Raw genomic sequence first — 23891 nt, forward strand, 5'->3', positions numbered from 1 at the left:
AAAATGTCGCTTATGGCCTGAATGCTTTACATTTCTGTTTTCTGTTGAATATTAACTGTAAAAGAAAGCATTGCTTGAGCTGGAAAATTGAGCTCTGTTTCCCATGTGCCAAAAAGGAAAGTTTTGATAATTTTGAGAACTTTTTTGAAAACAAATGTTTAAAAAAGAGGAAACAAATGAAAAGTAATCCTTTTTCAAAACAGTTTCACATTCAAGGAATCACTGTTATTTGACAAGAAAGTTTCCTGAGTGACACCACTGGCGTAGCTACCAATGTTTTAGACTTTTCTGCGTAAACGTATTAGCCATCCTTTTACTTTAGAGAAGATTTTCCGTGCCACACACTACCTGATACAATAGGAAATTGGCTGTTAGAGCGAAGCTGCCCTTGTTTTCAGTCAAGCTGTTTTCCAGCAACCCCATTAGATACGAGCTATTCTCAGCCATCTCTGCTGAGTACTGGTACTCGAAGGGTCTGCCACTGTCTGTGGAGGCCCTTGCCTCAAAGGAGCTGGGGGTCCTGAAGCAACAGGGAAACAACTGGAACTTGGTTGTGATGGGACTTCATTTATTTTGAAGTTTGGTGAGTGCCCCCTCCAGCATCCACTCAGCTTTGATGTGAGTACCTTGCACTGAAGTTATTTTGGCACCTGCTATACTGGTGGTAGACATGAATGCAAATACCAGACACTGTAAAAACTTTTGGTTTTGTTGTTGAGTCTTCATAACCCTGAGAGGGATAGTTCTTTATCAGATACCAGTGGTAAAAAACCAAGACTAGTTCTCTACTAGTAAGAAGCCATTCTCCAAGTCTCACAAAACTCAGTTTTAGAAACAGTAGTCTTACAAAGCAAGAGTGTACAAAAATAATGAGGGAAAGCAATGACTTAGACTAATTTCCTTTAAAATAAACATATCTCGAGTGCAGTGTATGTATCATGGTTGCTTGCCAGGATATGCTTAATGGCCTAAGAAGTCTTGACTGAACTTCTTGATTACGGTCAATAATCCATTCATCATCTTATCTAAATATGTCTGTCTCGTTGGTTGACATGTCACTAAGTTGTCCCAGCCATATTCTCTGAATTAATGCTCATCTTTCTGCTTAATTTATCTCGATATAAATAAGTCTGGTACTCCTCTTTACAGCCTCGTTTTTCCCAAAGGAAGATTATTAATTGCTTAAGCAGCCTGTACCCATAACAAACACATTCCTGCATCTCTCAGATGGCAACATAGCAATTCCTACTGCCAGATGTGGTCCTTTTGGTATTCCTTCTTGTTTTGGAATAACATGAAGTTTGTGGGAAATTGGTAATTGAGAGTACCCTTGTAGAAAGTTTGTTCTGGTGTGGTTCTGCTGGCCTTGAGAGATGGGTTCCTGTGAGGCAGGCTTTCAGAGCTGCCCCAGTTCCTTCAGGTGCTGTTTGTGCCTTTGAAAGTGTACCCCGACAACTGCTAATTGGTGTCGTGCCCCATGGCATCTACCACCATTACCACATCCTGATATTCAAGTGTATTAGCAGAAGGTATTTTTATATCTGGCCTGTCTTGTATTCTGCCTTCAGCATTTTTCTGGGAAAAGGAGAAAGTGTCTTGTGTGTTTTGGGTTTGGAGTTTTGGGGTTTTTTTTTGGTTGGCTAGTGTTTGGGGATTTTTCTTTTTTTTAAAGTTTAATTAAGGAGAAGGAGGAAAAAAAAAAGATGAGTGCACTGTGGAAACCCAGATGGCCACACTGACAGGAAGTTGCGTGAGGGTTTTGGAGCCGGCCGTTCAGAATGCGGTGAATTGGCCGTGACCACGGGTGGGAGCTAAGTAAGGTATAGAATCCATACCTCGCTCCAGCTGGAGTCCACTCTGCACACAGGAATGTGCAGCAGCGCAGGGTGCCAGGACTGTCCTGGATGAGGAGGAGAGTCCTGACGGCCTCCTCTGCTCTCCTCTCCTCTCCCTTCCCTTCCCCCCCATCCCCCCCGCCTTCCACATTCTGAACTGATTAAAACAGAGGAAGTAGCACATTGAACGTTGGATCTGGCTCGAAAATCGAAATCGTCTTCTCGTTCACAAGAAATGGATTGTTTCAGCTTGTTGTGTCACTGCTGCTGGAGAGAGGGGAATTTTTTTTTGTCTCTGTAATGTTTGATACTTGAGGGAAAACAGCTGGAACTAAGCATACTGGATCAGATGGGAAACGAAACGGGATGCTGGGGAATATGGACTGCACTGTATATCTGAAAAGGTCAGAGTTTTCCCTTGGTCAGTGCTGGAGGAATGCTGTGTCCAGCTTCAAGAGCTCAGGAGAAGTATAAGGAACAAGGAGGAGGAAAGGAATATTTTGTAGCTGTGGCAGCTCGTGAGTGAGGCAGATGAGGTCTCCTCCTTCCTTTTCCTTCCCGTCCCTTTCTTGTGCTGCTGTTTTTGATTTTCTGGGAAGACTGAGGGGAAAAAAAGAGAAGTCGTCAATGACAGAGCTTCAGTTTGGAGAAGCTGTTTATAACCAGGTTTAAACAGCAAGTTCCGAGATGCCAGACAGAGCAGTGACTGACTCAAACCACAGGAGCATAACTGGTATGGTAAGAAGAGCCCTGGGAAAGAGCCCTGCCTGAAACGTACTGAGAGAGGACGTGGAAGTAGTTATTACACAATGCATGGGAAGAAAGACAAGGGCAGGAATGCATTTGAATGCCTAGGATCTTACATTGCACAGATTTAGAAATCAAAATGGTATGTCATGCTTTCAGAAAAAGGAAAGGGGGGGGAAAAAGCAAACCTTCAGTAATTGAAATGTTTCTATCTGACCCAGGCTGCAAATATAACACCAGTTACAGAGCTGCATTGACACAGTGCAGCAGATGAACTGGGTTAACTTGACATGAAGGAGCAAGCCGCGGAACTGCTGCTTTATTAATATTCCCTTTATTTCTTTGCCAGTCAAGAGAACAATCCGATGATGAAACAGAGGAGTCGGTGAAGTTTAAGAGGTTGCACAAGCTGGTGAATTCTACTCGCAGAGTCAGGAAGAAACTCATAAGAGTGGAAGAAATGAAAAAACCCAGCACAGAAGGTAAAATCCAATATATAGTTAAAACTGTGTGTGAGAATACATGTTTGTTGAGATGGGGACAGAAAGTGAAGGGCTGGGGGAGGGGGGAGTGGAGTGTTCTTAATGGATGTTAGGAAAGACTGCCTTGTCTATGCTTTATCCAAGCAATTGCACTTTGAGACTGTGGAAGGAGGAAAGTGACATCGTAGGATGTGGTTACTGCTGATTTCGTATTCCCAGAGAGCCCCTCATTAAGAGATTAGAACTTAGTTTATAACTGTTTCATGCACCATGCTGGGGAGGCAATGAGACTAGGAGCAATCCCAGCCAGCTGCCACACAGGCTCGGGAAGGAGGTAAAGCAGAGCCACCACCACATTTGGCCTCTCCTTCAAAGCCTGGGATGGCACATAAGTGAAGCTCTCGCTAGTTTTGGGAGGATAGTGGATGGTTGGTGCCACAGCTGTGCCACATGGCATCATCCTGTGGCAAAAGTACAGAGACACTATCAGACATTCATGGGATAGCAACTGCCTCATGTAATATGAACTCCTACTTCTGGGGGACCCTGCTTACAGTTTGACTCCTGAATGAGCCCTGCTGCCAAGAGAGAGGGAGAGGAGGGAGGAGGAGGGTGGGGAAAAAGGAAGCAGAGTTCAGCCCCTGGGAATGCCGTGCTGCTGAATTAACTCTGGATGACCTGTATGCATGTATGAGCATTCAGATTAACAGAGTCGGAGCCTGGGGAGCCTCTCTGCATAGCCCTGCTTTAGTCCTCACCAGAATTGGGGGTACCACTCCATATGTCAGTGGTCTTCTCAGGATCTTACGCTGATTCCCCTCAACTCTGCAGAGAGCTGAGCCGTATTATGATTCTTTCATAGTGCATTTAGAGAGAACGTGTACATGTTCTTGGGTATGTGGCAGGAAGCTGTTGGCAGATATATAATCTAGCCTGCTTCTCTTCTGCGTGATGATGGTGTTACTGGCTGGCATGAAAGGCCAAGCCCCACTAGAGCTCTGGGCTGGGCAGCAGTCTTGGCCTGAAAAGGTTTCCTCATCTCATAGGGTGAGCGTAAAGCTTGGGTTACTTGGAAAGCAGAAGCATGTTTAATGAGAAAGGGCAATCAAAATCAGCCTATTTTTCCCTTGCTCTGGGAAAAGGACCCCAGAGAGGCCTTTCCTACCCTGTCCCCTCCCTGTGGGCCTGGGAAGAGCTCCAGGGAGCAATCAGCCAGAGGCTCCAGGGATGGGAGCAGCTGCATGCCCAGGCAGACCAGAGGCCGCTGGGTGTGCAGGCACCTTTCTGCAGTTTGACCAGTTTTTCTCTTCAGCATGTTAACCATCTGTTTGACTCTCTAGTCCCAGTCTTACAACACTTTACCTCCTTATTTACTTTCCCTCTTCAGTCTTTCACTTAAATGTGCTGGTTCCTTCCAGGTCTTTTTTTCCCAGCTTTCTACCACTGCCCTGTCAGAGAAATCACTAAATTAATGATGGTGTCCAAAAGATAAATTGTTCTGATTCCTTTTTTCTCTGTCTTCTCTGTTTTAACTCCAGGCTTTTCTGAGTTAAGTTATCTGTAACTCTCAGTTTGCACTTTCTCTCTCATACTCTGGAGTTACTTTGTAGATTGGGTCTTCCTGTGCTGTAGGAAAAACAATTATTGCTAAATAACAACATGGATTATCTCTGGATAACTTCTACACAAATATAAACCCTTTAAGTAGCCAAGTCTGCATTAAGAGTAAATATCTATGTCTTTCGATAAATTCTTCCCACACCCAAGTTTTCACGTGGAAAATCAGAAGTGCTTCATAGATTCTGGCCATCCACATATCTCTTAATGTAGCTCTTGATTCCCATTCAGAAATGTCAGAGGGCACAACAAAATCCCCAAAAATACTGTGGTGAGGTTTGGAGATTGCTGTCTTCTGTCCTTTCAAGTTGCCTGTGATTGACTGGATTGGTCCTTGAGCTGTTTGCTGCTGTCACTTGTATCTGTGTTATGAACATGAAGTAAAGTGAAATCCCATGTGGCTATATTTTGTAGAGGTGGCCATTAAATTTGATGAAGATCAGTAAATTTTCAATAAATTCAAATGTGAGAGTAGACTTAGTTTGAAAGCTGATGTGCATTTCCCAGAAGAAAGATTCATCATAGTCCTCCTCATAATTTCTTCACAAAGAACAACTTTGCTGATTTTTCACTTATATGTTCCTGCAGTCTTTAAAGAGAACTACACCAGTCCCGGATCCTTCTCTCACATTTCTACTGTCGATTCTGTTACTATGCTGAATATACATCTAGATGACTGGATAGTCACTGAAACGTGCCAATATCTGAATCCATGGGTATTTGGTGTTAGCCTAATGAGCTAAGTAACTGAAGCTTTCTAGTTCCTGGGCACCATTCTTACATAGCATTTAAAAACAAATCACATCTACATCTGTGTCATTATGGCTTTGTGTCATGGACTCACTCCAAATAACATCTGTTACAGTGTTGACACAGAATGCATATTTTACAAGCCGTTTAAGAACATATTTACTCAGTGGACTAAAATTGTTTATCAGCACATATTCAGTCCCAGGAGAATGTCTTATTTTGTGTTCAAATTGAGAAGCAGAGAGGAAAAAGAGCAAGCTGGACAGTCCACTGAATGTGGTGTCAAAATCAGACTCCAGTCTACAGACCTACCCTAGAAAAGTTCTGAAGAGTAAAAGTTGTGTGTCAGATGTGATCCGCTATCCCTTCGCTGTCACAGCGAGTTTTATCTCGGTAAAATAGCATCTTAGGTTTCAGCAAATATATGTCAAATATGTTTTGACAGCAGAGTAAACTGAAGGTGAGAGAGGAAGCCTGTACATGGCAAGTAATCTTTTGTCATTCTGAAATGTGTCCCCTGTTATTTAGTAAATCATAGATATTTTGGTAATGGTTCAAATTTAGCTCTGCTGTAAGCCTGTGGAAGCAATCAAAGACAAAGGCAAAGTTAGGTCAGGCAAAAAATTATTTTGGCAAGAAACAAATACAGTCACATTTCTATATGTGTTTGATATGCCTGTGAATGCTGTGAGATATTTTTCAGGCAGGACTGAGGATGGTGTGTACTCTTGACTCTTTCATTGTTACTGTGTCTAATACCTGAGCCTATACATTGTTCAGAAGAATACACCAGAGGAAGTTTCTTAAATGATAAACATGAAAAGGAATTGCAATTTCAGATCCTCGATTCCTTGCACTCCAAAAAGGACACCTGACTGTTTGCCCATCTCCAGTACTTGTGCTATAAAAAGTCTCCTTCCCTTTCTGTAGAAGATGTACTTGGTGAAAACCAAGCGTTTCCGTGATTACAAAGACACTGTTGAAATTGGCACACCTGCAATTTGACTTACTTTTTTTTTTTGGTATCTGTTGAAGTAAAGTCTCTGTGGTTAAAATTGGTGCCCCTTCCTGCATCAGAAACTCAAACCTTTTAATTTCATCCTGGAGCTCAGCTCCGTAACTTCCTGAGAAAAATACTACTTTTTGCAGCAGCAGCACTGGGTATTGACAAACTGGACCTGAGTGAAACTTGTTTGCTTTTTAATACCTGGGTATACCTCTGACCTATTGTAATCTCGCTAGAACCAAGTGTCATATGCAAGTATCAGAAAAGAAACAGATGCCAGTTTCAACTTTTAAGGAGTTCTTAGTGAGAGCATATGTGGTCTTAGATACAAATGAATGGGAGAAACGTAACGTTGAGTTTACTTATAGGACACTGTTGTCCTCCTGTAACTCATCCCAGGACTCTCACTTGACAGATGAAGGAAATGCTTCAGATTTATGTGCTTGCAGCTACCTTCTGGGCTGCTCATATTAGGCAGAGTTTTCTCCCATGTTAACTTGATGGTATCTTAAACACAATAAGCCTCTATGGAAAAAGTTCTTAGAGAATTATGAGTGATGATATGTGTTGTGCTGCTATTATCCCCTGTAGGTGTGGAAGAACACTCACTTGACAACTCTCCTATACTGGATGACAGATCAGCACTTTACTCTGGAGTTCACAAGAAGCAATTCTACTTTGACAGCTCCTGCGAAAAGCAGCCAGAGGACGACTCAGACTCACTTACTACTTCTCCCTCATCCAGCAGTCTTGATACATGGGGAGGTAACCGGAAGCTGGTGAAGACCTTCAGCAAAACTGATAGCCGTGGCCTTATCAAGCCTCCCAAGAAACTCGGGACATTTTTCTCTTACCCAGAAGACGAGAAGACCCAGAAAGTTTGCCGCTCCTTAACAGATGGGGAAATGAAGAAGAGCCTCGGCTCATTGAGCCACGGGGTAAGTACAGAAAGCATTTGCTTTTATGACAGCAACAGGCACAAGCACCATCTCCTGGTGTCCCTGGAGGAGATTCAGAGTGTAAGGAAGCAGATCCGATTGAAGAAAATGGATACTAACTATTCCTGTTCCAGAGCTTTTCTTTGCCAGCGCCCTGCTAGGAAAGGAACATCCCCCGCAACTTGCGACCTACAGTTGCTGCGGCACAAAACGAAAGGGGGTGGAGGTTGTGGCTTCCCAAACAGAAGGCTACGAGGGCGCGCTTCTGTCAGCGAGTTCAATATTACCTATGTGGTGGAGAGAAGCCTGTACAGTCACCTCAACCTCTCACAGTTGGTGCGTCCCGTCACTGACAGGACCCTCAGCAAGGCCGACAAGCAGGACCTGAGGAGATGCCTGCTGGAGGAGGATGAGGAGGCCAAGAGGAAGTGGGCCGCAACAGTGGATCGCTGTACTAAAAGGGTTCTCTTGAGAATCCACCAAAAGTCTGTGAGTCAAAGAGTTGCCTTGAAGGGGGTCTTCCAGTTTCTGTGAGGTTGCAGTCAACACTTCCTGCCTTATACTTTTAACTAAAACTCAGTGCTTCTGCTTTCTTTGTCATTAGACACTCTTAAGCACTGTAACTCAGCTGTAAGGGAAGAGTTTGTTGTAGTCCTTTTTGTTGAGTCTGCAGTTTCTCTGTGTACAGAATAATTCAATAAGAGAGAGCAAATAGGATGAAATTCTGTTTTTAAAATTCACCTAGTGCAGAAATGGAGATCACTGGTGGACAGAGGAGCTTTGAGATGCTATAAACATGTTCTTTGTGATGCTTTGGGAGTCAGTATTCTCTTAAAGGGATACTGAGAGATGAATAAAATTTTCAGAGGATTAGAACATTCTTGGTCAACTGTGCTCTGTTTTCTCTCCTGCTGTCATTGCCTCATATTGGCCCTCCCCTTCTGGGCTTGAATCTCATGAATTCACCCACCCAGCTCTCTATTTTCTGTTACATGCATAGCTGCAGAGAGAGAGGGAGTTTTACGTTATGTAGACACTTCCCTCCTGCTGTCAATGCCACTGCCAAGTGCTCCTTTTGCTTGATCCCTCACCACTGGTGCTTCTTTCTAACATGGGTGACATCCTCCCTCAGAGCGTTGTGGAAAGGGAACAAGAGGTAGCCAAAAAAAGGAAACGTTGCTGTACAATGGGAAATTAAGTGATTGGCCACTTTAGAGCGATCCAGAGCTTTGAGAGGTGTCTGCTTCATTTCGAGGTATTCTCAATACCAGAGTTACAGCCTTGGTCTCCTTGAATAACCTGTGAGAGGTGACCAAGTTTTCATGGTTCACTTTTTCATCTTCAGCCGCAAAATAAGGTTTTTTTCTACCCAATACCATGAACAGTCTCTCTTGACAGCTTCACTATTCCTTCTGTATTGGTTGCTTGCCCTGCCACTCATAGGGTATTGTTTATTTTCACGGACATTCTACTCAAAAGTTTTCCCATAAAGAAATTGCAATGGTAAGAGAAACCGTACTTGTTCCTCTGAGAGTTGAACAGTAGCTGTATCTCAGGCAGAAGAGCATACTTGTATGTGCGAGAGATGCCTCATAATTAAAAATACCCTTTAAAACTGGCTCTGTAAATACAGATGACAAAAACAAACTCTTCAGTTCTCCTCATAAGTCTCACTACAGTAATTTCATTCTGAAAACCATCTGGACTGACTTTTCCTTATTCAGAGAGATACAAATGGAGAAGAAATGGATAGCATGATGTCGTTGAGGAGCTCCTCAGTCAACTGCTTCTCCAGCCTTGTTTGAGAGGGGTAAATGGTGGAGACACGCTGCTCTCACTAGGTTTTTCAACACACTTCTTCCTGAAACTGCAAAAATCTGGCAAACTTCAACTTATGCCACTCCTTCTTCCTAGAGGCACTTTATGTTTGTTAGCTGCAACCTCAGGGAAACTGCAATGCCTGTGTATTCAGTGGAATCGGTCACTGTCTTGCCTTGCCATTCATTTTTGTCATTTATATTTGTGTCAGTGACCTGGACATGCATGAGATTTTTGAATTGCGTCAGTTTTTTCGTTTCTCCCAAAACGACAGTACTTTTGATTGCATGGCCATTCCGTTGAATATCCCTCTCCTCATCCACAGACCTTTTGTTTGGTACAGTATTGTCGGGATCGCTAATGGAATCTGAAGGCGGAAGTCAAATGTATGGGGCAGTCCGTAATGAAACAGTAAGCGTAGTTAATATGGGACACTTATTCAGAAGCTTTTAACCAACAGACATTTTGCTCTCTGATAAGACTGCTTTAGGAATAGCTCTGGCTGGTTTGACAGACAAGTTTGCTCAGAGCAGTTCCAGATGTCTTCCCTTCATTACTGGGATTACCATATACTGTAGGATTAGTTAGAATGGATTCTTCACAGAAGGATATTACTCATAGCTAAACGTGCCATGCTTTAAAAACTGCTCTTATTACTTGTGATTGGTCTCAAATGCTTTTTAAAAACTATGCCATAGTCACATTGCCTTCTAAAAAAAAAAACACTTCAAAAAATTCCTAGGCAAAGCTGGCTTTGAGTTCCTGTAGAGTTGTGGTGGGTACAAAAACTGTCATCCAAGCACTGCAGATACACAGCACCCAACAGAAAAGCTAGAAAATACCACTTTTTAAAAGCCATTAATGTGTATGCCATTTAGCAGTCATCAGGACAGGGAAAACATTTAATGGAATGGAGCTAATTGATATAATTGTTTATTACTCTAAGGTGCACAGTTTATAGAGCTTGCTTCCTTGTACTAGAGTACTGATGTACTTCTCAGGTGGTGGCTCTTCACTGACTCAAGTAGATACAGTACTGATTGGGTGATCCTTTGTTGGTCTGATCTGGTGCTTAGCTGAGTCTTAAGGTGTCTTTGAAGCTATTCCGTTGGTTAGCACAGCCCTAAGAACTTGTGCTTCAGAAGCGGTTGGTCTTCTGCCTCCTGTTTGTCTTAACTCCAACTCTGAATAGAATACTTAGAATAGACATTTACTAGTCTTAGAGCCCACACTTAGAGCCCTGAGTTGCAGTTGTGCAAGTGAACTGTAACTGCCATGCCTTAATTTCCAACGATTGCCCTGTTGAGGGTCAGCTACTTGAGTACCGTGCAGATGGTTGTTCAGTGTCAAAGGCTTTACCTTTTGGATTGCAAAGCAAAAGCTGGCTTCTCTCTGAGCCCCCAAAATGTCTGATCTTTTGGGCTTTTTTAAGTGATACCAAAACTTTAGCAGAGACTCATCTGACACAGTTAAACAACAGCTGTGGAAATAAAACTCTCCTGGGTTTGATTACCCTCTGCTCTTGGGAGGGAAGCAGTGTCATAGTGCTGGTTTTCTTTTTTTGTGTGTGTGTTGTGTTTTGGTGTGCTTTTTTGTTCAGGGTGATTACAGTAAACTGTATCTGTGCATTCAGCCAAAACCGAGTCACTCTACTAGGTGATTGTGGCACTTTAAGCATATTTTCTCCCAGAAGTAGCAGCACCTATTAGCACAGGCATGACGATAACTACCTAATCTGGAATCAGGGCTTGCTGAGTCTCAGGGGACAGAGTGTTTATGGATAGCTGGGCTGGGTTTTCCCTGTTCTTACCAAGGGCTTGTCCTGTGAGGCCTCTAGCTTTTTTACAGTGGAAATGAAGTCTGTGCAGCTATTCCCAGAAGGTAGGTTATTCAATGCTTTGAAAGATTGGTGGTTCTCTGTTTCAGTGCTACTGCGGACCCATTTATGAAGGCGGATGGGAGTACTGAGGTGGCGTTGCCAGCACTCTGGAAAACTTGATGCATGAGTTTCCTCAGACCAAAAAGTCTTTTTTTCTTTTTAAAAAGAAGAGTAGGCAATAAATGACTCAATAGCAACAGACCTTAGGCCAAGTTGTCGTCACTGGAAAAGACAAATGACCCAAATTGCTTTATAACAGACTTCTTGATTTAAAATCTCCCATCCTTTTGTTTGTTTATTTGTTTCCATTTTTGCAGACATTTGTGTTTTCAGTGGTGTTCTCCAAATCACAGATGTTTTGATTGTGCTAGAACTGTATCCATCCTTTTCTTTTCTTTTTTTTTTTTCTGCAGAGAACCTGTAGCTTTGGAGGATTCGACTTGACAAATCGTTCCCTTCATATTGGAAACAGTTCTGACCAAATGGTGAGTTGAAAACGGAAAGTGCAGACCTGAAATAGCATAAATGAAATGCGCAGTGGAGTTAAAATGGACTGAAGTGTAATTTAGGTCTGTAATAACAGTTTGAGGATCCAAGAACGCAGAGTATCTTTGTAAACCTCAAGTTTCCTTGGCTTTGAGAATAACATACCCACCCCTAGCCGTGTGCGTGTAAGTATTCAAATACCATATGCATAAAGAGGCAGGCACAAGTGATCAGAGTGCCGATCTTGGGACACATCTGTGGGTTATTCTTATGTCTGACTTGCTCAGAGCATCACTCCAGGCAAGACATATGATTACTGTACTTTCTTGGTAAAAATACTTACTATTTGGAATGATGAGGCAAACTCTTAATTTGCCGAAGATCTGCAAGTTATTTGTGTGGAAGTTGTTATGTAAGAGATTTATTAGTTGTTTTCTCATTGTATCTAAGACGTCTGGAATAGACCAGGATCTGTGCTGGGTGCTGCACAATTGATCTCAGAGCTCTTTGTATTTAGAAAGAAAAACACCTCCCCTGAGAATTAATTCCTTTTTATGTTACTCATGTTGATCCCAGTGTTGCTGTTGTTCAGCCTGAGGCCAAAAATAACAGGACAGAAATGAGACAGAACATTATATCAAACGAAATTGCCAACATTTTTTTTTTTTCTTTTGCCCGTATATGTTTTGATTTTCTTTCCTGTTTCAACATTGGCTCTTAAAACTTCTCTCTTCACTTAAATCAAGGATAAATTGTGAAACATTTTGTATGCTAGCATTTTTTATGATTTTTTGGGGGGTTGTTTTTCTGGGTATTTTTCCATAAATTACCCCTAAATTGGCCAACACTGTAGGTGGTTATTTTATTCCTGAATTTTCAAGTCAGTAAAGAAGTTACTTCCAAACTTACAGTGCTTATCTTTGAACACAGAAACTTTGGCATATTTTGTTCAGATTGGTTTTGATACAGGAAAGTGTGAAATCCACATGTTACATTTTTCCTTACTAGCATCAGTAATGGGAGAGATGCAGTACACCAGCATACTGTATGCAGATCAAGGTGTTTTTTCTTGAAAACCTTTAAGTCAGTTAAGTAGGAGGGTTTTTTTCCTGAAAAGATAAGGCAAAGAGCTGTCCCTAATTTCTTTTAAACGACAAAAAGCTACCAAAGAAGTTGTAATGGCAAACCACTTGGAAAAAATACAGAATTGTCAGAAGTGAAGTGTCAGCTGATTTTCAGAGGAACTTTCTGGAAGAACATTAGCAAAGTAGCAGACATACATAAACTTAGAAGAAAAAAGGACAAATCTTTTATGTATAGGGTACATTTAATCTAGGGTTCTTTATCAGAAGAATTGTCCTCAGAAGGATTATTGAACCAGGTCAGACACTAAATTCAATAGGCAATCTATCTGACCAAAGAGATTTTGGTCCTTTTTGCCTTGCAATTTTTGGTGCACCCTTGCCAATGGGAGGTGCTGGTAGTAGCCGTGATAGAGCTGCCATGCTGTGGTTCCTGACAAACTGTAGAATGAAAGACCACGTCCAGCATGCTGCCTGGACAGTCTGAATAAGGACTGAGTCACACAAGTTTGGCAAAATATCAACTGATCTATGTTCATTCTTTGCATGTGCTTGTGGCATAAGTAAATGCTAGGTGTCTTAAGCTGGTTTAGCAATGGTTAAGTGCATTCAAAACAGCTGGCCTTTGTCATTTACTATATATGGACCAGCTAATTTAGTTCGGCAGTACCTTGTTGTGTGTCTTAAGAAGAGCTGTGCCGGTGTAACCTTCCACCATAGCTGGTGGATTTAGTATCTTTTTTGCATTTTTGTTTCTAAACAATCCACAGTAAAACCACAGAGACAGCCATCATGAGAGGTTAACTGAATGCCTCTCTGAAAATAAACGGTAAATTTGGGTAGCCAAATGTAGGTACCTATATTTACACACAGTGCAGATCTATATTTGTCTGGGATCTCAGAGGTACCTTTACTCCTGTTAAACTTCCAGTAGTATCAACCAAACACGAGCCACAACTACTGTGTCCTCTCAGGAGGCCTTAGCCTGAAACCATGGAATTTTCTATCAGGTCAAATACTTACCTAAAACTCAAAGGAAGACTCAAAGACATCCTAACAGACCCCACCACATCAACACACAGTGCCTGCAGTGAAGGTTACAAATCATGCCCTAGGACTAAGGTACAGTGTACTGCTGGAGTGATTTGCACAAGGTCTTGACAGTGAATTTAAGCATGACAGTGTGCTGCTGTCCTCTGTCTGCCTGGATACCTCAGCAGTGGCTGCTGACTGAAGGAAAAAAAGGCTCTTGCATTTTATAGGCTTAAACCCTGGTTTATTTTGCAGGGCAAAGAAGGAGACTTTGTTTATAAGGAAGTGATCAAGTCACCCTCTGCCTCCCGTATATCTCTGGGCAAAAAGGTGAAGTCTGTTAAAGAAACCATGAAGAAAAGGATGTCTAAAAAATACAGCAGCTCTTTGTCTGAGCAGGTATGTAAGGTCTGCAGTGGAACCCACTTAATAGTGTAGAAGTGATAATTGATATTGATTTCCATGCTTCAAGGCATCTCTGAAGAAATTTCTAACAAGACTATGTGATGTTGCTTATTCCTATGTTCTTACAAAATCTCTCACTGTGAAATGGCTTTCTACAGATGCCAAAGCATGAAAATGCATTTTCAGATTTTCATTCAAGTAGCTCATCAGCAGAAGCCTGTGGTTGATGGCATTACACACCTTGCTGTATATTTCCATTTCTTTATCTATCATCATTATGTATTAAGGGAACCGGTCTGTGACACAGGGTCACGGTAATATATTTAATTTCCAATTTAGACCTTAGTTTAAATTCCTAGCAGAACTTCACATGCACGATTCCTCGCTGCTATTACAGATCGGTTCTCCATCATAGCTTGCCCTCTGCAGCAGTCCATTAAAACAGATGCACAATGTAGTCAGAAAGGGGCATCCCACAGAAGATTTTTCCTATTATTTGTGGATTACACATTTTTATAGCTTATTCTTCAAAGCAAACCTGAAGTACATTAGTTGGAAATTGGGCTTTGAATTTCAATGGCCTAGGAACAATTGCTGTCTTTTTCCCCTTCTGCGTTATTTTGGGTTCCTTGCTTTGGTGGAGTGTCAAAAATTCTTCGGGGCTTGTTTAAAACCAATGTCACAGCTCGCCGTGTGTGAGAGCTTGGGAAGGGAAGGCACCGGGAGAGCAGAGCTCTCTCTGGCCAACATCGCCCTCCCGTGGCCCCGGCCCTGCAACCGGCCTGCCGGGAATGCTCGCGGCACAAAGAAGGAAAAGGAAACAGAAAGGGGACCGTGCCTCCCACCGGAGCTACCTTTTCGTTTTCGTGCAAAGCTTTAGTGCCTGAAAAACGAGCAGTCGGTAACATTAAAATTATCAATCCCAAACTGCAGGATATGGAGACAGCATAGGGAGCCAGAAATAGGACCAGTTTCATGCAGTGCTTCGTAACATTAGAATCCCTACCCCTGTTCCTTTTATTTGTTTAATTTGTAATTAAAACATCCTAAGATCTAATATTACTTCATGTTGGTAAGAGGATATTTTGGTGTCTGACTGGCCTTACAGTTCCCTTCTGCAAAGTCTGCCAGAAAAATCAGTTTACAGTGAGTTAGCAATTCTTTGGCTCTCTAGCTCCCTCCAAGATTGACTTGACCTCTGAAGTCACATGCTGGGATGACTTATTTTTCTGATGAATCTGCAGCATGCAAATAATAGCTTGCATCTGAAAGTTTTGTGACCACAAATCTCCTCAAGTCTCTTCTTGTATACAAGCTGCAGTTCTTTTGTTATCAAACTTTTTTGCACAATCGTTTCAGAATATTTGTGCTTTCCTGGTATCATGACTCAAAACTGTGTCTTTGTATCTCCTTCTGCATTCAAAAAAACCAAGGAAAAGCTGCTGTGACCACATGTATCCGCTGCTTTGGTTTAACTGTGCTTCACAGAGGCCGACAATTTCAATTTAAGACAGACTGCTTTTGCCCTTTTTGCTTAACTAGATGAAAACAGAAATTGCCTCACATGTTGCACGTGTAGCAAAACCATTTTTTTCCCCAAGGTAAATGATCAAAGATATGAAAAATATACTGGACAAAAAGAAATGTATATTGCTGCATGGCTTGATTTGTTTGTATCCATCTTTGTACAAAATCCTGATTCAGAAAGGTAAATTTGGCCTTAGCTGTTTTGCACGTACTCCTGGCAAAAATATCTTGTGTCACTAAAACCTTTGAGTTGGGAGGTTTGTGTAATGCTTCTTTCTGCCTACAGTTCTAGCTTTTTCAGACTTAACTCTTTGCTCTTGTCCCCACTGTCATGCCTAATAAAGTGGAGTTTCTGCCATTAAATAAGTAGATAAATAATAGGAAGTTTCATCCTGTCTGATAAAGAGCAGGAAAACAGGATCTCTTTGGTTGGAGATGAATGAGCAGCTCCTGTCAGTGCCTGTACTTACTTACCAAACTGAAATGGTTCAATCCCTCCCAGGAGTCCAGCCCTGGGGTCATGCCAGGTTCTCCACAGTCGCCGCCGCCAGACACGGACTCCCTGGACAAACCCAAGCTGAAAGCCGGTGGCTCAGTAGAGAGCCTGAGGAGTTCCTTAAGCGGTCAGAGCTCAATGAGTAAGTTCAGTTGTAATCACATTGCTCCGTTTCTGTGGCTTCAGGGAGCAGAGATCTCCACAGTAAGCAGAATCAGAGAAAGTCAAAGCAGAAGTGGTTAAGGAGTAAAAAGGCTGATAGGTTAGTCATTAAGGATTTACAAAGAACTATAAGCTCTTTGGTGTTGGGACCTTCTTTCTTCCTTTATGTTTAAACAATAGCCCTGAAAAAGTGAAGTCCTGCTTCTGTCTGGGTCTGCTGGGTCCTGCTATTACAATATAAAAGATTGGAGTGAGAATCACAGTCTTTGGCCAGTAGTGAACAGGCTGATCTTTACCGTAGATTTCTCCTAGACACTCCTTATGGGCTTCCTGCCTTGAGGTTCTCTCAGTGACTAGTCAGAGGAGTAGTATTTAAAAACTCTCTGGTTAAGATTGTCTGTACACAAAACAGAGCTGAAGTGGGATGCACTTTATGTCAACTTGTTTTACCTATAGAAACCAAGAACATTTTGGGGGGAAAAAAAAGAAAAACCTGAAGAGAAAGAAAAGCTTCGTTTTTTAAGTGCTTGAAAAGCATGTTCTGAAAATAATCTGCTTTTTTATTTTTTGCTACTATCAATACAAAGTGTTGCCATAAAACCAAATTTCTGGACCTGAGGGGGATTCTGGAGCCCTCATTTGGGATTCTAAGCTTATTTTTCTCACACCACTGTGCTTTTTTGTGGGCACAAAACTTCGCAGAAAGATGACATCTCTTGTAGTGTACCGTAGATGAGACAATAGTTAACAAAACTTCCCTGTTAAGTGTTGGGGAGCTGAATTTGGGAAAACAAGAACGCAAAGGAGATTGATTAACTCTCTCATCACACATATAGGTACAGAACAGAGGCATTTAAGGACTTATAACTTTGATTACCATGTTTTGTAGAAAGAAAACCTGTTTTCTGCCTTGCCTCCGATTGTTTTGGAACCTCCTCCTCAATGCAATTCCTTTTTGTGGACTGACACCATGTCTCTCACACAGGTGGTCAGACGGTGAGCACAACAGATTCCTCAACCAGCAACAGGGAGAGCGTAAAATCAGAAGATGGTGATGATGAAGAGCCTCCTTACAGAGGACCCTTTTGTGGGAGAGCCAGAGTTCACACTGATTTTACTCCAAGCCCTTACGATACAGATTCTCTGAAGCTCAAGGTACTAGCTACGTCTGTTTTTAAGGGGTCAAACATTTATTTTGGCAAAATTTTTAAGTAGGAGCTCTTTGTAAGAACTGTACAATTCTTAGTCTTTTAATGTGAGTTTGTGTGGGGGGTTTTTTTTGAAGCCTGTTAACTTGTCTTTTCACGATGAATTTAAGATTTGCTTGAAGTCTAGCAAAATTTTACAGAACATAAATATTAGTATTAATCTCCACATCCAGGAGAAGATCCTTGAGTCTTTAGTTTCTGAAAAAATAAATGTGTCCCATAAATTCATTTCCATTTTGCAAGGATTTTGTTTGAAAGATTGGGAACATACTTTTGTCTGACACAAGGAGTTAATCCATCAATGGAGAAGATTTCAAAATCCTTGGAAGAAGTCTGGATATACTTGCAGATAGTGTCTCTTAAAGGCATTTCAGTGACTGTAACTTGTGTTTTCAGTTAATATTGAATTACTTTGTTGACTGAGAGTTGTCACCTCCTTTTAATTTATCTCAATATCAGCTTTTGTTATTTTTAGTTGTGCTGAATTTGATTCAAACTATCTGACCACTTATTTAAAATTCCCAGGTCAGCTAATTCCTATTAAAACAGATATATGTGAGGTAGTCTCTTTAGGGATACAAAAACAATTGTGCATCCATTTCTTTGTTATGATCAGGAGCACATTAGGAAAAGCAACAGCGTTGCGTGGTTCCTTTTGCATATGTCTCCTTTCCTCAGGAGATCTGATGTGAGATTGTGCCGGTATACACAGAGCATGTTATTTCATTGTTTGCAGTTTCAGAGAGTTGCACAGCTAGAAAACACTCGTGCAAAACAGCAGCAATGTACTACTGGGGTGTGAGCAGGTTTGTGAATCTGGACAGTTGGGATCCATTCCAGGTGCTTTTGCTGACTTGCTCTGTGGTTCTAGGCACATCACACAATTCCCTTCTCTTCCATTTGTAAAACAAATAGATATTTTTGCAAGAGCTGCAGTTAACCTTTTGAAAGCTAGAGTGTGGTCCATTCCTGTGTACATGAAAATCAAAGAGAACTTTGATGTGTTTGCCTGAACATCTACCAGAATGTATGCCTAAATGACTTTCTTGCACATTCGATCTGCAGAAAGGTGACATCATTGATATAATCAGTAAGCCTCCCATGGGCACTTGGATGGGCCTGCTGAACAACAAAGTCGGCACTTTCAAATTTATCTATGTGGATGTGTTAAATGAAGAGGAAGAGAAGCCGAAGCGGCCCACCAGGAGACGCCGGAAAAGCAGACCACCCCAGCCCAAGTCAGTTGAGGATCTCTTGGATCGCATCAATTTAAAGGTGCAAATTCCCTCTTTCTTCTTGCCCTTCAGTTTTGCTTGTGGGAAGGGGGCCACACCTTTGGAGTTGTTTGCTTTGAAAGCTGCAAACCAGATGCATAATCCTAAAGACCCTGCCACCACTTAGCAGAATCAAGTCTTAGCTGTGGAGTGGAAATAGCTGAGGCCCAGCAGAACTGCCTGTCAGGCGTGATGAAGTGCTGCAGGCTGCAAGTTGTATGCACTCAGAGACCATAAATCGTTACATCGTATGGCTACGAGCTAACGCATTTCAAAAGCAAGCATAAAGTGTAAAACAGCAATAGTCACCCTGTCTTTAAAGAGAAAGGGTATTTTTTTTCCATGTTTCTGTTCAGAAGAGCTAGGGATAAACTTGTGTGGCTGTCCTTCACCTTTAGTACTTCTCTCTTCATAGAGCTGTGCCATACCATGTGTCTGGGTAGCAGGTTACCCAGGCCATTGTTTAGTACAGAGCATTTCTGGTTCTGGCACAGCTGCCTCCCTGAACTCTGAGCATTTTTTATATAAGTTATAATTATAAAATGTTGCTGTTACAAAGTAGTTTGCACTTACTAAACCACTGTGGGTTTTTTTGCTGGTTGTGAAAAGCTCTTATAGTATCTTTATTGACAAAATGATTTCAATATTTTTTTCTTTTCTTTTTTTCCCCCCCGTTCTATTTTTTTCCCTTTTTGCAGGAGCACATGCCCACTTTCTTGTTCAATGGTTATGAAGATCTAGATACCTTTAAGCTTTTAGAAGAAGAAGATTTGGATGAACTGAACATCCGAGATCCTGAGCACAGAGCTGTCCTCCTCACAGCAGTGGAACTTCTACAGGAGTATGATAGTACGTGGGATGTTTGAGGTTTTCAGTTTTACTGGAGCTCTGCCAAGAACCTTGTGAATCCGTTAAAGCAGAAAACTGGTTCCAAGGTTTTGGGGTTTTTTTTTCCTAATGTGGTTATTTCCAGAGTAATGCTGTGTAACAACATGTAGATTTTTGAGGAGTGACTGAAGACTTGCATTTTTTCTGCTAGAATTCTTTTGTTCCTGTAAGCTCTGCCACCCAAGTTATTCAAGTGATGTCAAATGTACAACATGTACCCTTTAGAATACTGGTGTTCAGGAATAAATCCTGAGATAACCTACTCAAAATAAGAAGCTGAGATAGGGAGAATAGGAAGGAAGAAGCTTGTAGACTAGAGGGAAGAGACTGAGATTATCAGGGGTAAGTAAAGATCAGAGGGCTGTGGAAGAGGGTGATGTGAATTAAACTTTCTCTTATTTTATCTGCATGGGCATTTGATTCTTGGACTGTGGATTGCAGGATTGTAGAGGTAGCTACAGGTTGTACACATGACAACACTCTGATTTTCAAAGGGAGAAAATCTGTCAGTCAAGTGCAAGATGGTGATACAGCTATCTAAGGTGCAGCTGTGTCATTCTGCCCATTGTACAGATTGTGTCAGTTAAGTAAGCTATGGCAGTCAAATTTGATATTGTCTTTGCCACACAGGAGAAAGCAGGTCTCTACCATTCACACACTAATCATAGCAGAGTAAAATAATTTGAAAAGCAAGTGTGGCTTGAGACAGGAATTTAAATGCTCGCAGTAGCTAGTTGCAGCAACCTAAGGCAGTACTGAGTTTCCCCTTAGTCCTTAAATGTCAGCAGAAGTTTAGTATCTCACCGAGCAGAATCAGTGGAATGGATTTTGTGAGGACTTTCTGAGCAGCTTCAGTAGAAAATCCTGTATTTTAGCTTAAACTGCCATAGCAGCAGTTTGAACAGCTGCTTAATTCTGTTAGAGGTGTGTGGTTACTATCTCTAGACAGTGCTCTGTGGCCCAAGCTTTCACTAACGTGTAGCTTTCTTGCTCATTTTATTTCCAAAGTCGTCTACACTTCCTCTGCCATCTTCTACTCCCCAGTAAAACTGCAGAATTAGATTATTTCCACTTATATCAGAGGAGCTCTTCATCACTTAATATGAGCTTCTCTTCATTGTATGCAGACCTGTTTAGAGTGCTCACTTCCCTGAAGTAATTTTTGTTAGAGCCCTTCGATTCTGGTTTGAGAACTTGAATAACTGTGATGTAATGGTTGGAAAGTATAAATTCCAGCTCCCAAGTCAGGGTGATGAGGAGAAAGAGAAGTGGGGACCATACAGCTGGAACCTGGGAGGGGCAACAACACTTAGTTCCACCCCATAATTACCTTTCATGTGCTCAGAATAGGAATTGGAATAGCCATCTCTAACATTTTACTGCATAGATAAAAAAATACAGCATAAACTGAATCCTTGTATCATGAAGTTAGTTTTCTATATCTTCAGCTCCAGATTTTATTTCTTTACAATATGATTTCTGACAGGACATTATGGGTGAGTTCCTGGAATCCTGTCCTTCCTTGGTAGACCACACTTGAGTGTTGGCTCTTTGCACAGACCAAGGAAGGGATTTTTACCACTAGTCTCTCCCTTGTCCCTTCCCTCTCCATTAGGGGACAATATCTGACTTTGTCTGAATCACTCCTTATCCTTTCTCTTTGTCCTTTCTGAAAAGTAGGTCAGGATTTGGATTTCTTTTTTTTTGTTGTTGATTTGGTTCTTTTCAATACTTTTTGCTTTTGTTTTGGGTGTTGGAGGGGTGGGGGGTTAAGTCTTAGAAAGAACTTTGACTCTATCATTTTAGTTTCCATGGTTGTAAGCTGCAGGACTTGTTCCCAAGGCAGCTGAGGCACTCAGGTGGTCCATTCTGCTTTCGTTATGTATCAGCTGCTCCCTCACGCTCATGCTGAGGATGTTGCTTAGTCCTTTACCAAACGAGGTGGTTTATAATATTTGTGATGGCTGTTCCTAATGCTCACTCTTTCCTAATTTACCTGATAAAATAAATACAGCAGGGAAGATCATAGAATCGTTTAGGTTAGAAAAGGCCTTTAAGATCAAGTCCAACTGTTAACCCAGCACTACGAAGCCCGCCTCGACATCATGTCCCTGAGCACAACATCTACAAATCTTTTGAATGCCTCCAGGAATAGCGACTCTACCACGTCCCTGGGCAGCATGTTCTGAAGCCTGGCAACCCTTTCAGTGAAGTGATTCTTTCTAATATTGAATCTAAACCTCTCCTGGCACAACTTGAGGCCATTTCCTCTTGTCCTATCATTCATTACTTGTGAGAGGAGACTGGCCTCCAGCTCGCCACAACTTCTTTCAGGTGGTTGTAGAGAGTGATCATGTCTCCCCTCAGCCTTCTCTTCTCCAGACTAAACAATCCCAGTTGCCTCAGCTGCTCCTCATTAGACTTGTTCTCCAGACCCTTCACCAGGTTCATTCACCATCTTTGGACATGAAGGATAATAGTGTTGATAACAGAAGGGTGAGGAGTTCAGCCAGTTTTTCTGTTTGCCTATTTTTCACTGTGTTCTCGTGTCCTCTAGGTAACAGCGACCAGTCAGGATCTCAAGAGAAACTTCTCATTGAAGGCCAAGGCCTAACCGGATGCTCTCCTCGGGATTCTGGCTGCTATGAAAGCAGTGAAAACCTGGAGAATGGTAATGGTGACAGCAATGAGCCATGTCATCCCTTTCTTCAGTAGATAACTTCACATACTTTCTGCTCCTATTCCTAGCTATAACACAAACTACTTCATACTTGACTTTCATCTTTGCTCTGACTGCCTCTTTCCCTCTTGGATTGACCCACTGGTTTTCATTGCTGCTGTTTCTAGTTCACTTATTTGCATTGGTAGGAAACATATCACATTTCACAAATTGTTTTTCTTTTGCGTGCCTAAGGCAACAACAGGTGCTCTCACTGCCATTCCCTGCCTTCTGCAGTGCCTATCATATTCTCATGCAAACATACCTTGAGGCTTGCTCTGCTTACACTCCAACAGCCTATGTGTAAGGGACCACTGGCACTGGAGAGGTTGTTGAACTCCACTGAGATTAGGAGCATTTCTTCTAAACCTGTACAAAAACTGTTGAGAAAAATGCTCTTTTGTTTTCGGTGTTTGCTTGGGTTGCACATTGAGTTCTTCTCTAATCAGAAGCCAGCTGCAGAGATTTACGACTTCTCAGTGCATGAACATGAGCAAGTTAAATTGAGAAGTTGGCAAAAAAATAAACTATGAGAAAAATGGCTTGTGATATCAATTACCATTACCTTATCTTACATCAGTGAAAGGTGATGTACTGAAAAATTATGAAGACAGATTGTAATAGAGATTGCTCTCTTCAGAAGAAATCAAGTGGTTGTGCTGGCTGAGCATGCTTTACTTGGGAGGTGGTGTAAACTTGTCATTAAGGATGAAATATTACAATAGATTAACTTAATTTGAGTTTGGCATTGTCACTCCAAGAACTTGAGCCATGTCTTGGCCACGGCATGCAAGATTTCATCACTAACATCCAGAATAAACAGGAAGCCAAGGACAGAATAAATGGAGATACTGTACACCCCTTATAGTGGCCATTTCTCCAATTTAAAATATGAGCTAAAGATCATTCTCTTAGTATGTGCATTTTCTGTCAGTCTGCCACTCAGGAAAAAAACATATTTATTGAAGAAAATTGCAGTTTGTTTTGAAGCCAAATGCCTGAAATGAGCAATACACTAAATTCCTGAAAGCAGAAAGACTTTTTTTTCATGAATATAAATCCCCATATAGTAGGCATGCTGAAGTATAATCATAGCTAAATATATGGCATGTGTGACAATTTTCTTTCCTTTTTATCTCTTAAGTGCCATCATAATGGTAGCTGTAGCACTGAAGTTAAATTGCTGCCTGTACATTTTCCTTATTTTAACAATATAATAAAATCTTTAGAAAGCAATTGTCATAGCCTGTCTGCTTAGATACTTACTGTTACATTTAAACTAATATTTCTATCTGAGCTTTGCAGAATGTGAAATACCACTGGCGAATTTTATATTGCTTTTCATGTGCAGCTTGCTGCATCTCAGCATCCTCTTTGCTCACAAATGCATTTAGTGCTTGTTTTGAAAACCATTATGAAGAACATTTGGTATGGAATTCGTTCAGAGATTTTGTCAAGGCTGGTTAGTCTGAAATGTGCTCCACCTTCTTTGCAAAGTTCATGGACCATAGTTGTTTATATGCATATCGTTTTCAAAATA

The 23891-nt window shown here is 41.5% G+C and overlaps 1 protein-coding gene across 6 annotated transcripts in view; it reads left to right on the plus strand.

Annotated features, from left to right (window-relative positions):
* The window catches only part of SASH1 (SAM and SH3 domain containing 1), a 558296-nt gene that overhangs the window by 523977 nt on the left and 10428 nt on the right, over window positions 1-23891 (plus strand). For 3 of the 6 annotated variants that reach the window (XM_061991675.1, XM_061991677.1, XM_061991678.1), the window contains exons 9-17: window positions 2932-3064; window positions 7029-7375; window positions 11486-11557; window positions 13928-14071; window positions 16107-16242; window positions 17248-17417; window positions 18536-18745; window positions 19443-19593; window positions 22190-22303. In XM_061991675.1, coding sequence (XP_061847659.1) covers window positions 2932-3064; window positions 7029-7375; window positions 11486-11557; window positions 13928-14071; window positions 16107-16242; window positions 17248-17417; window positions 18536-18745; window positions 19443-19593; window positions 22190-22303 — 1477 coding nt within the window. The other 3 variants (XM_061991680.1, XM_061991681.1, XM_061991679.1) reach the window with 3 other exon arrangements.

The sequence above is a fragment of the Colius striatus genome, chromosome 2 (assembly GCF_028858725.1).
Source record: "Colius striatus isolate bColStr4 chromosome 2, bColStr4.1.hap1, whole genome shotgun sequence".
Classification (NCBI taxonomy): Eukaryota; Metazoa; Chordata; class Aves; order Coliiformes; family Coliidae; genus Colius; species Colius striatus.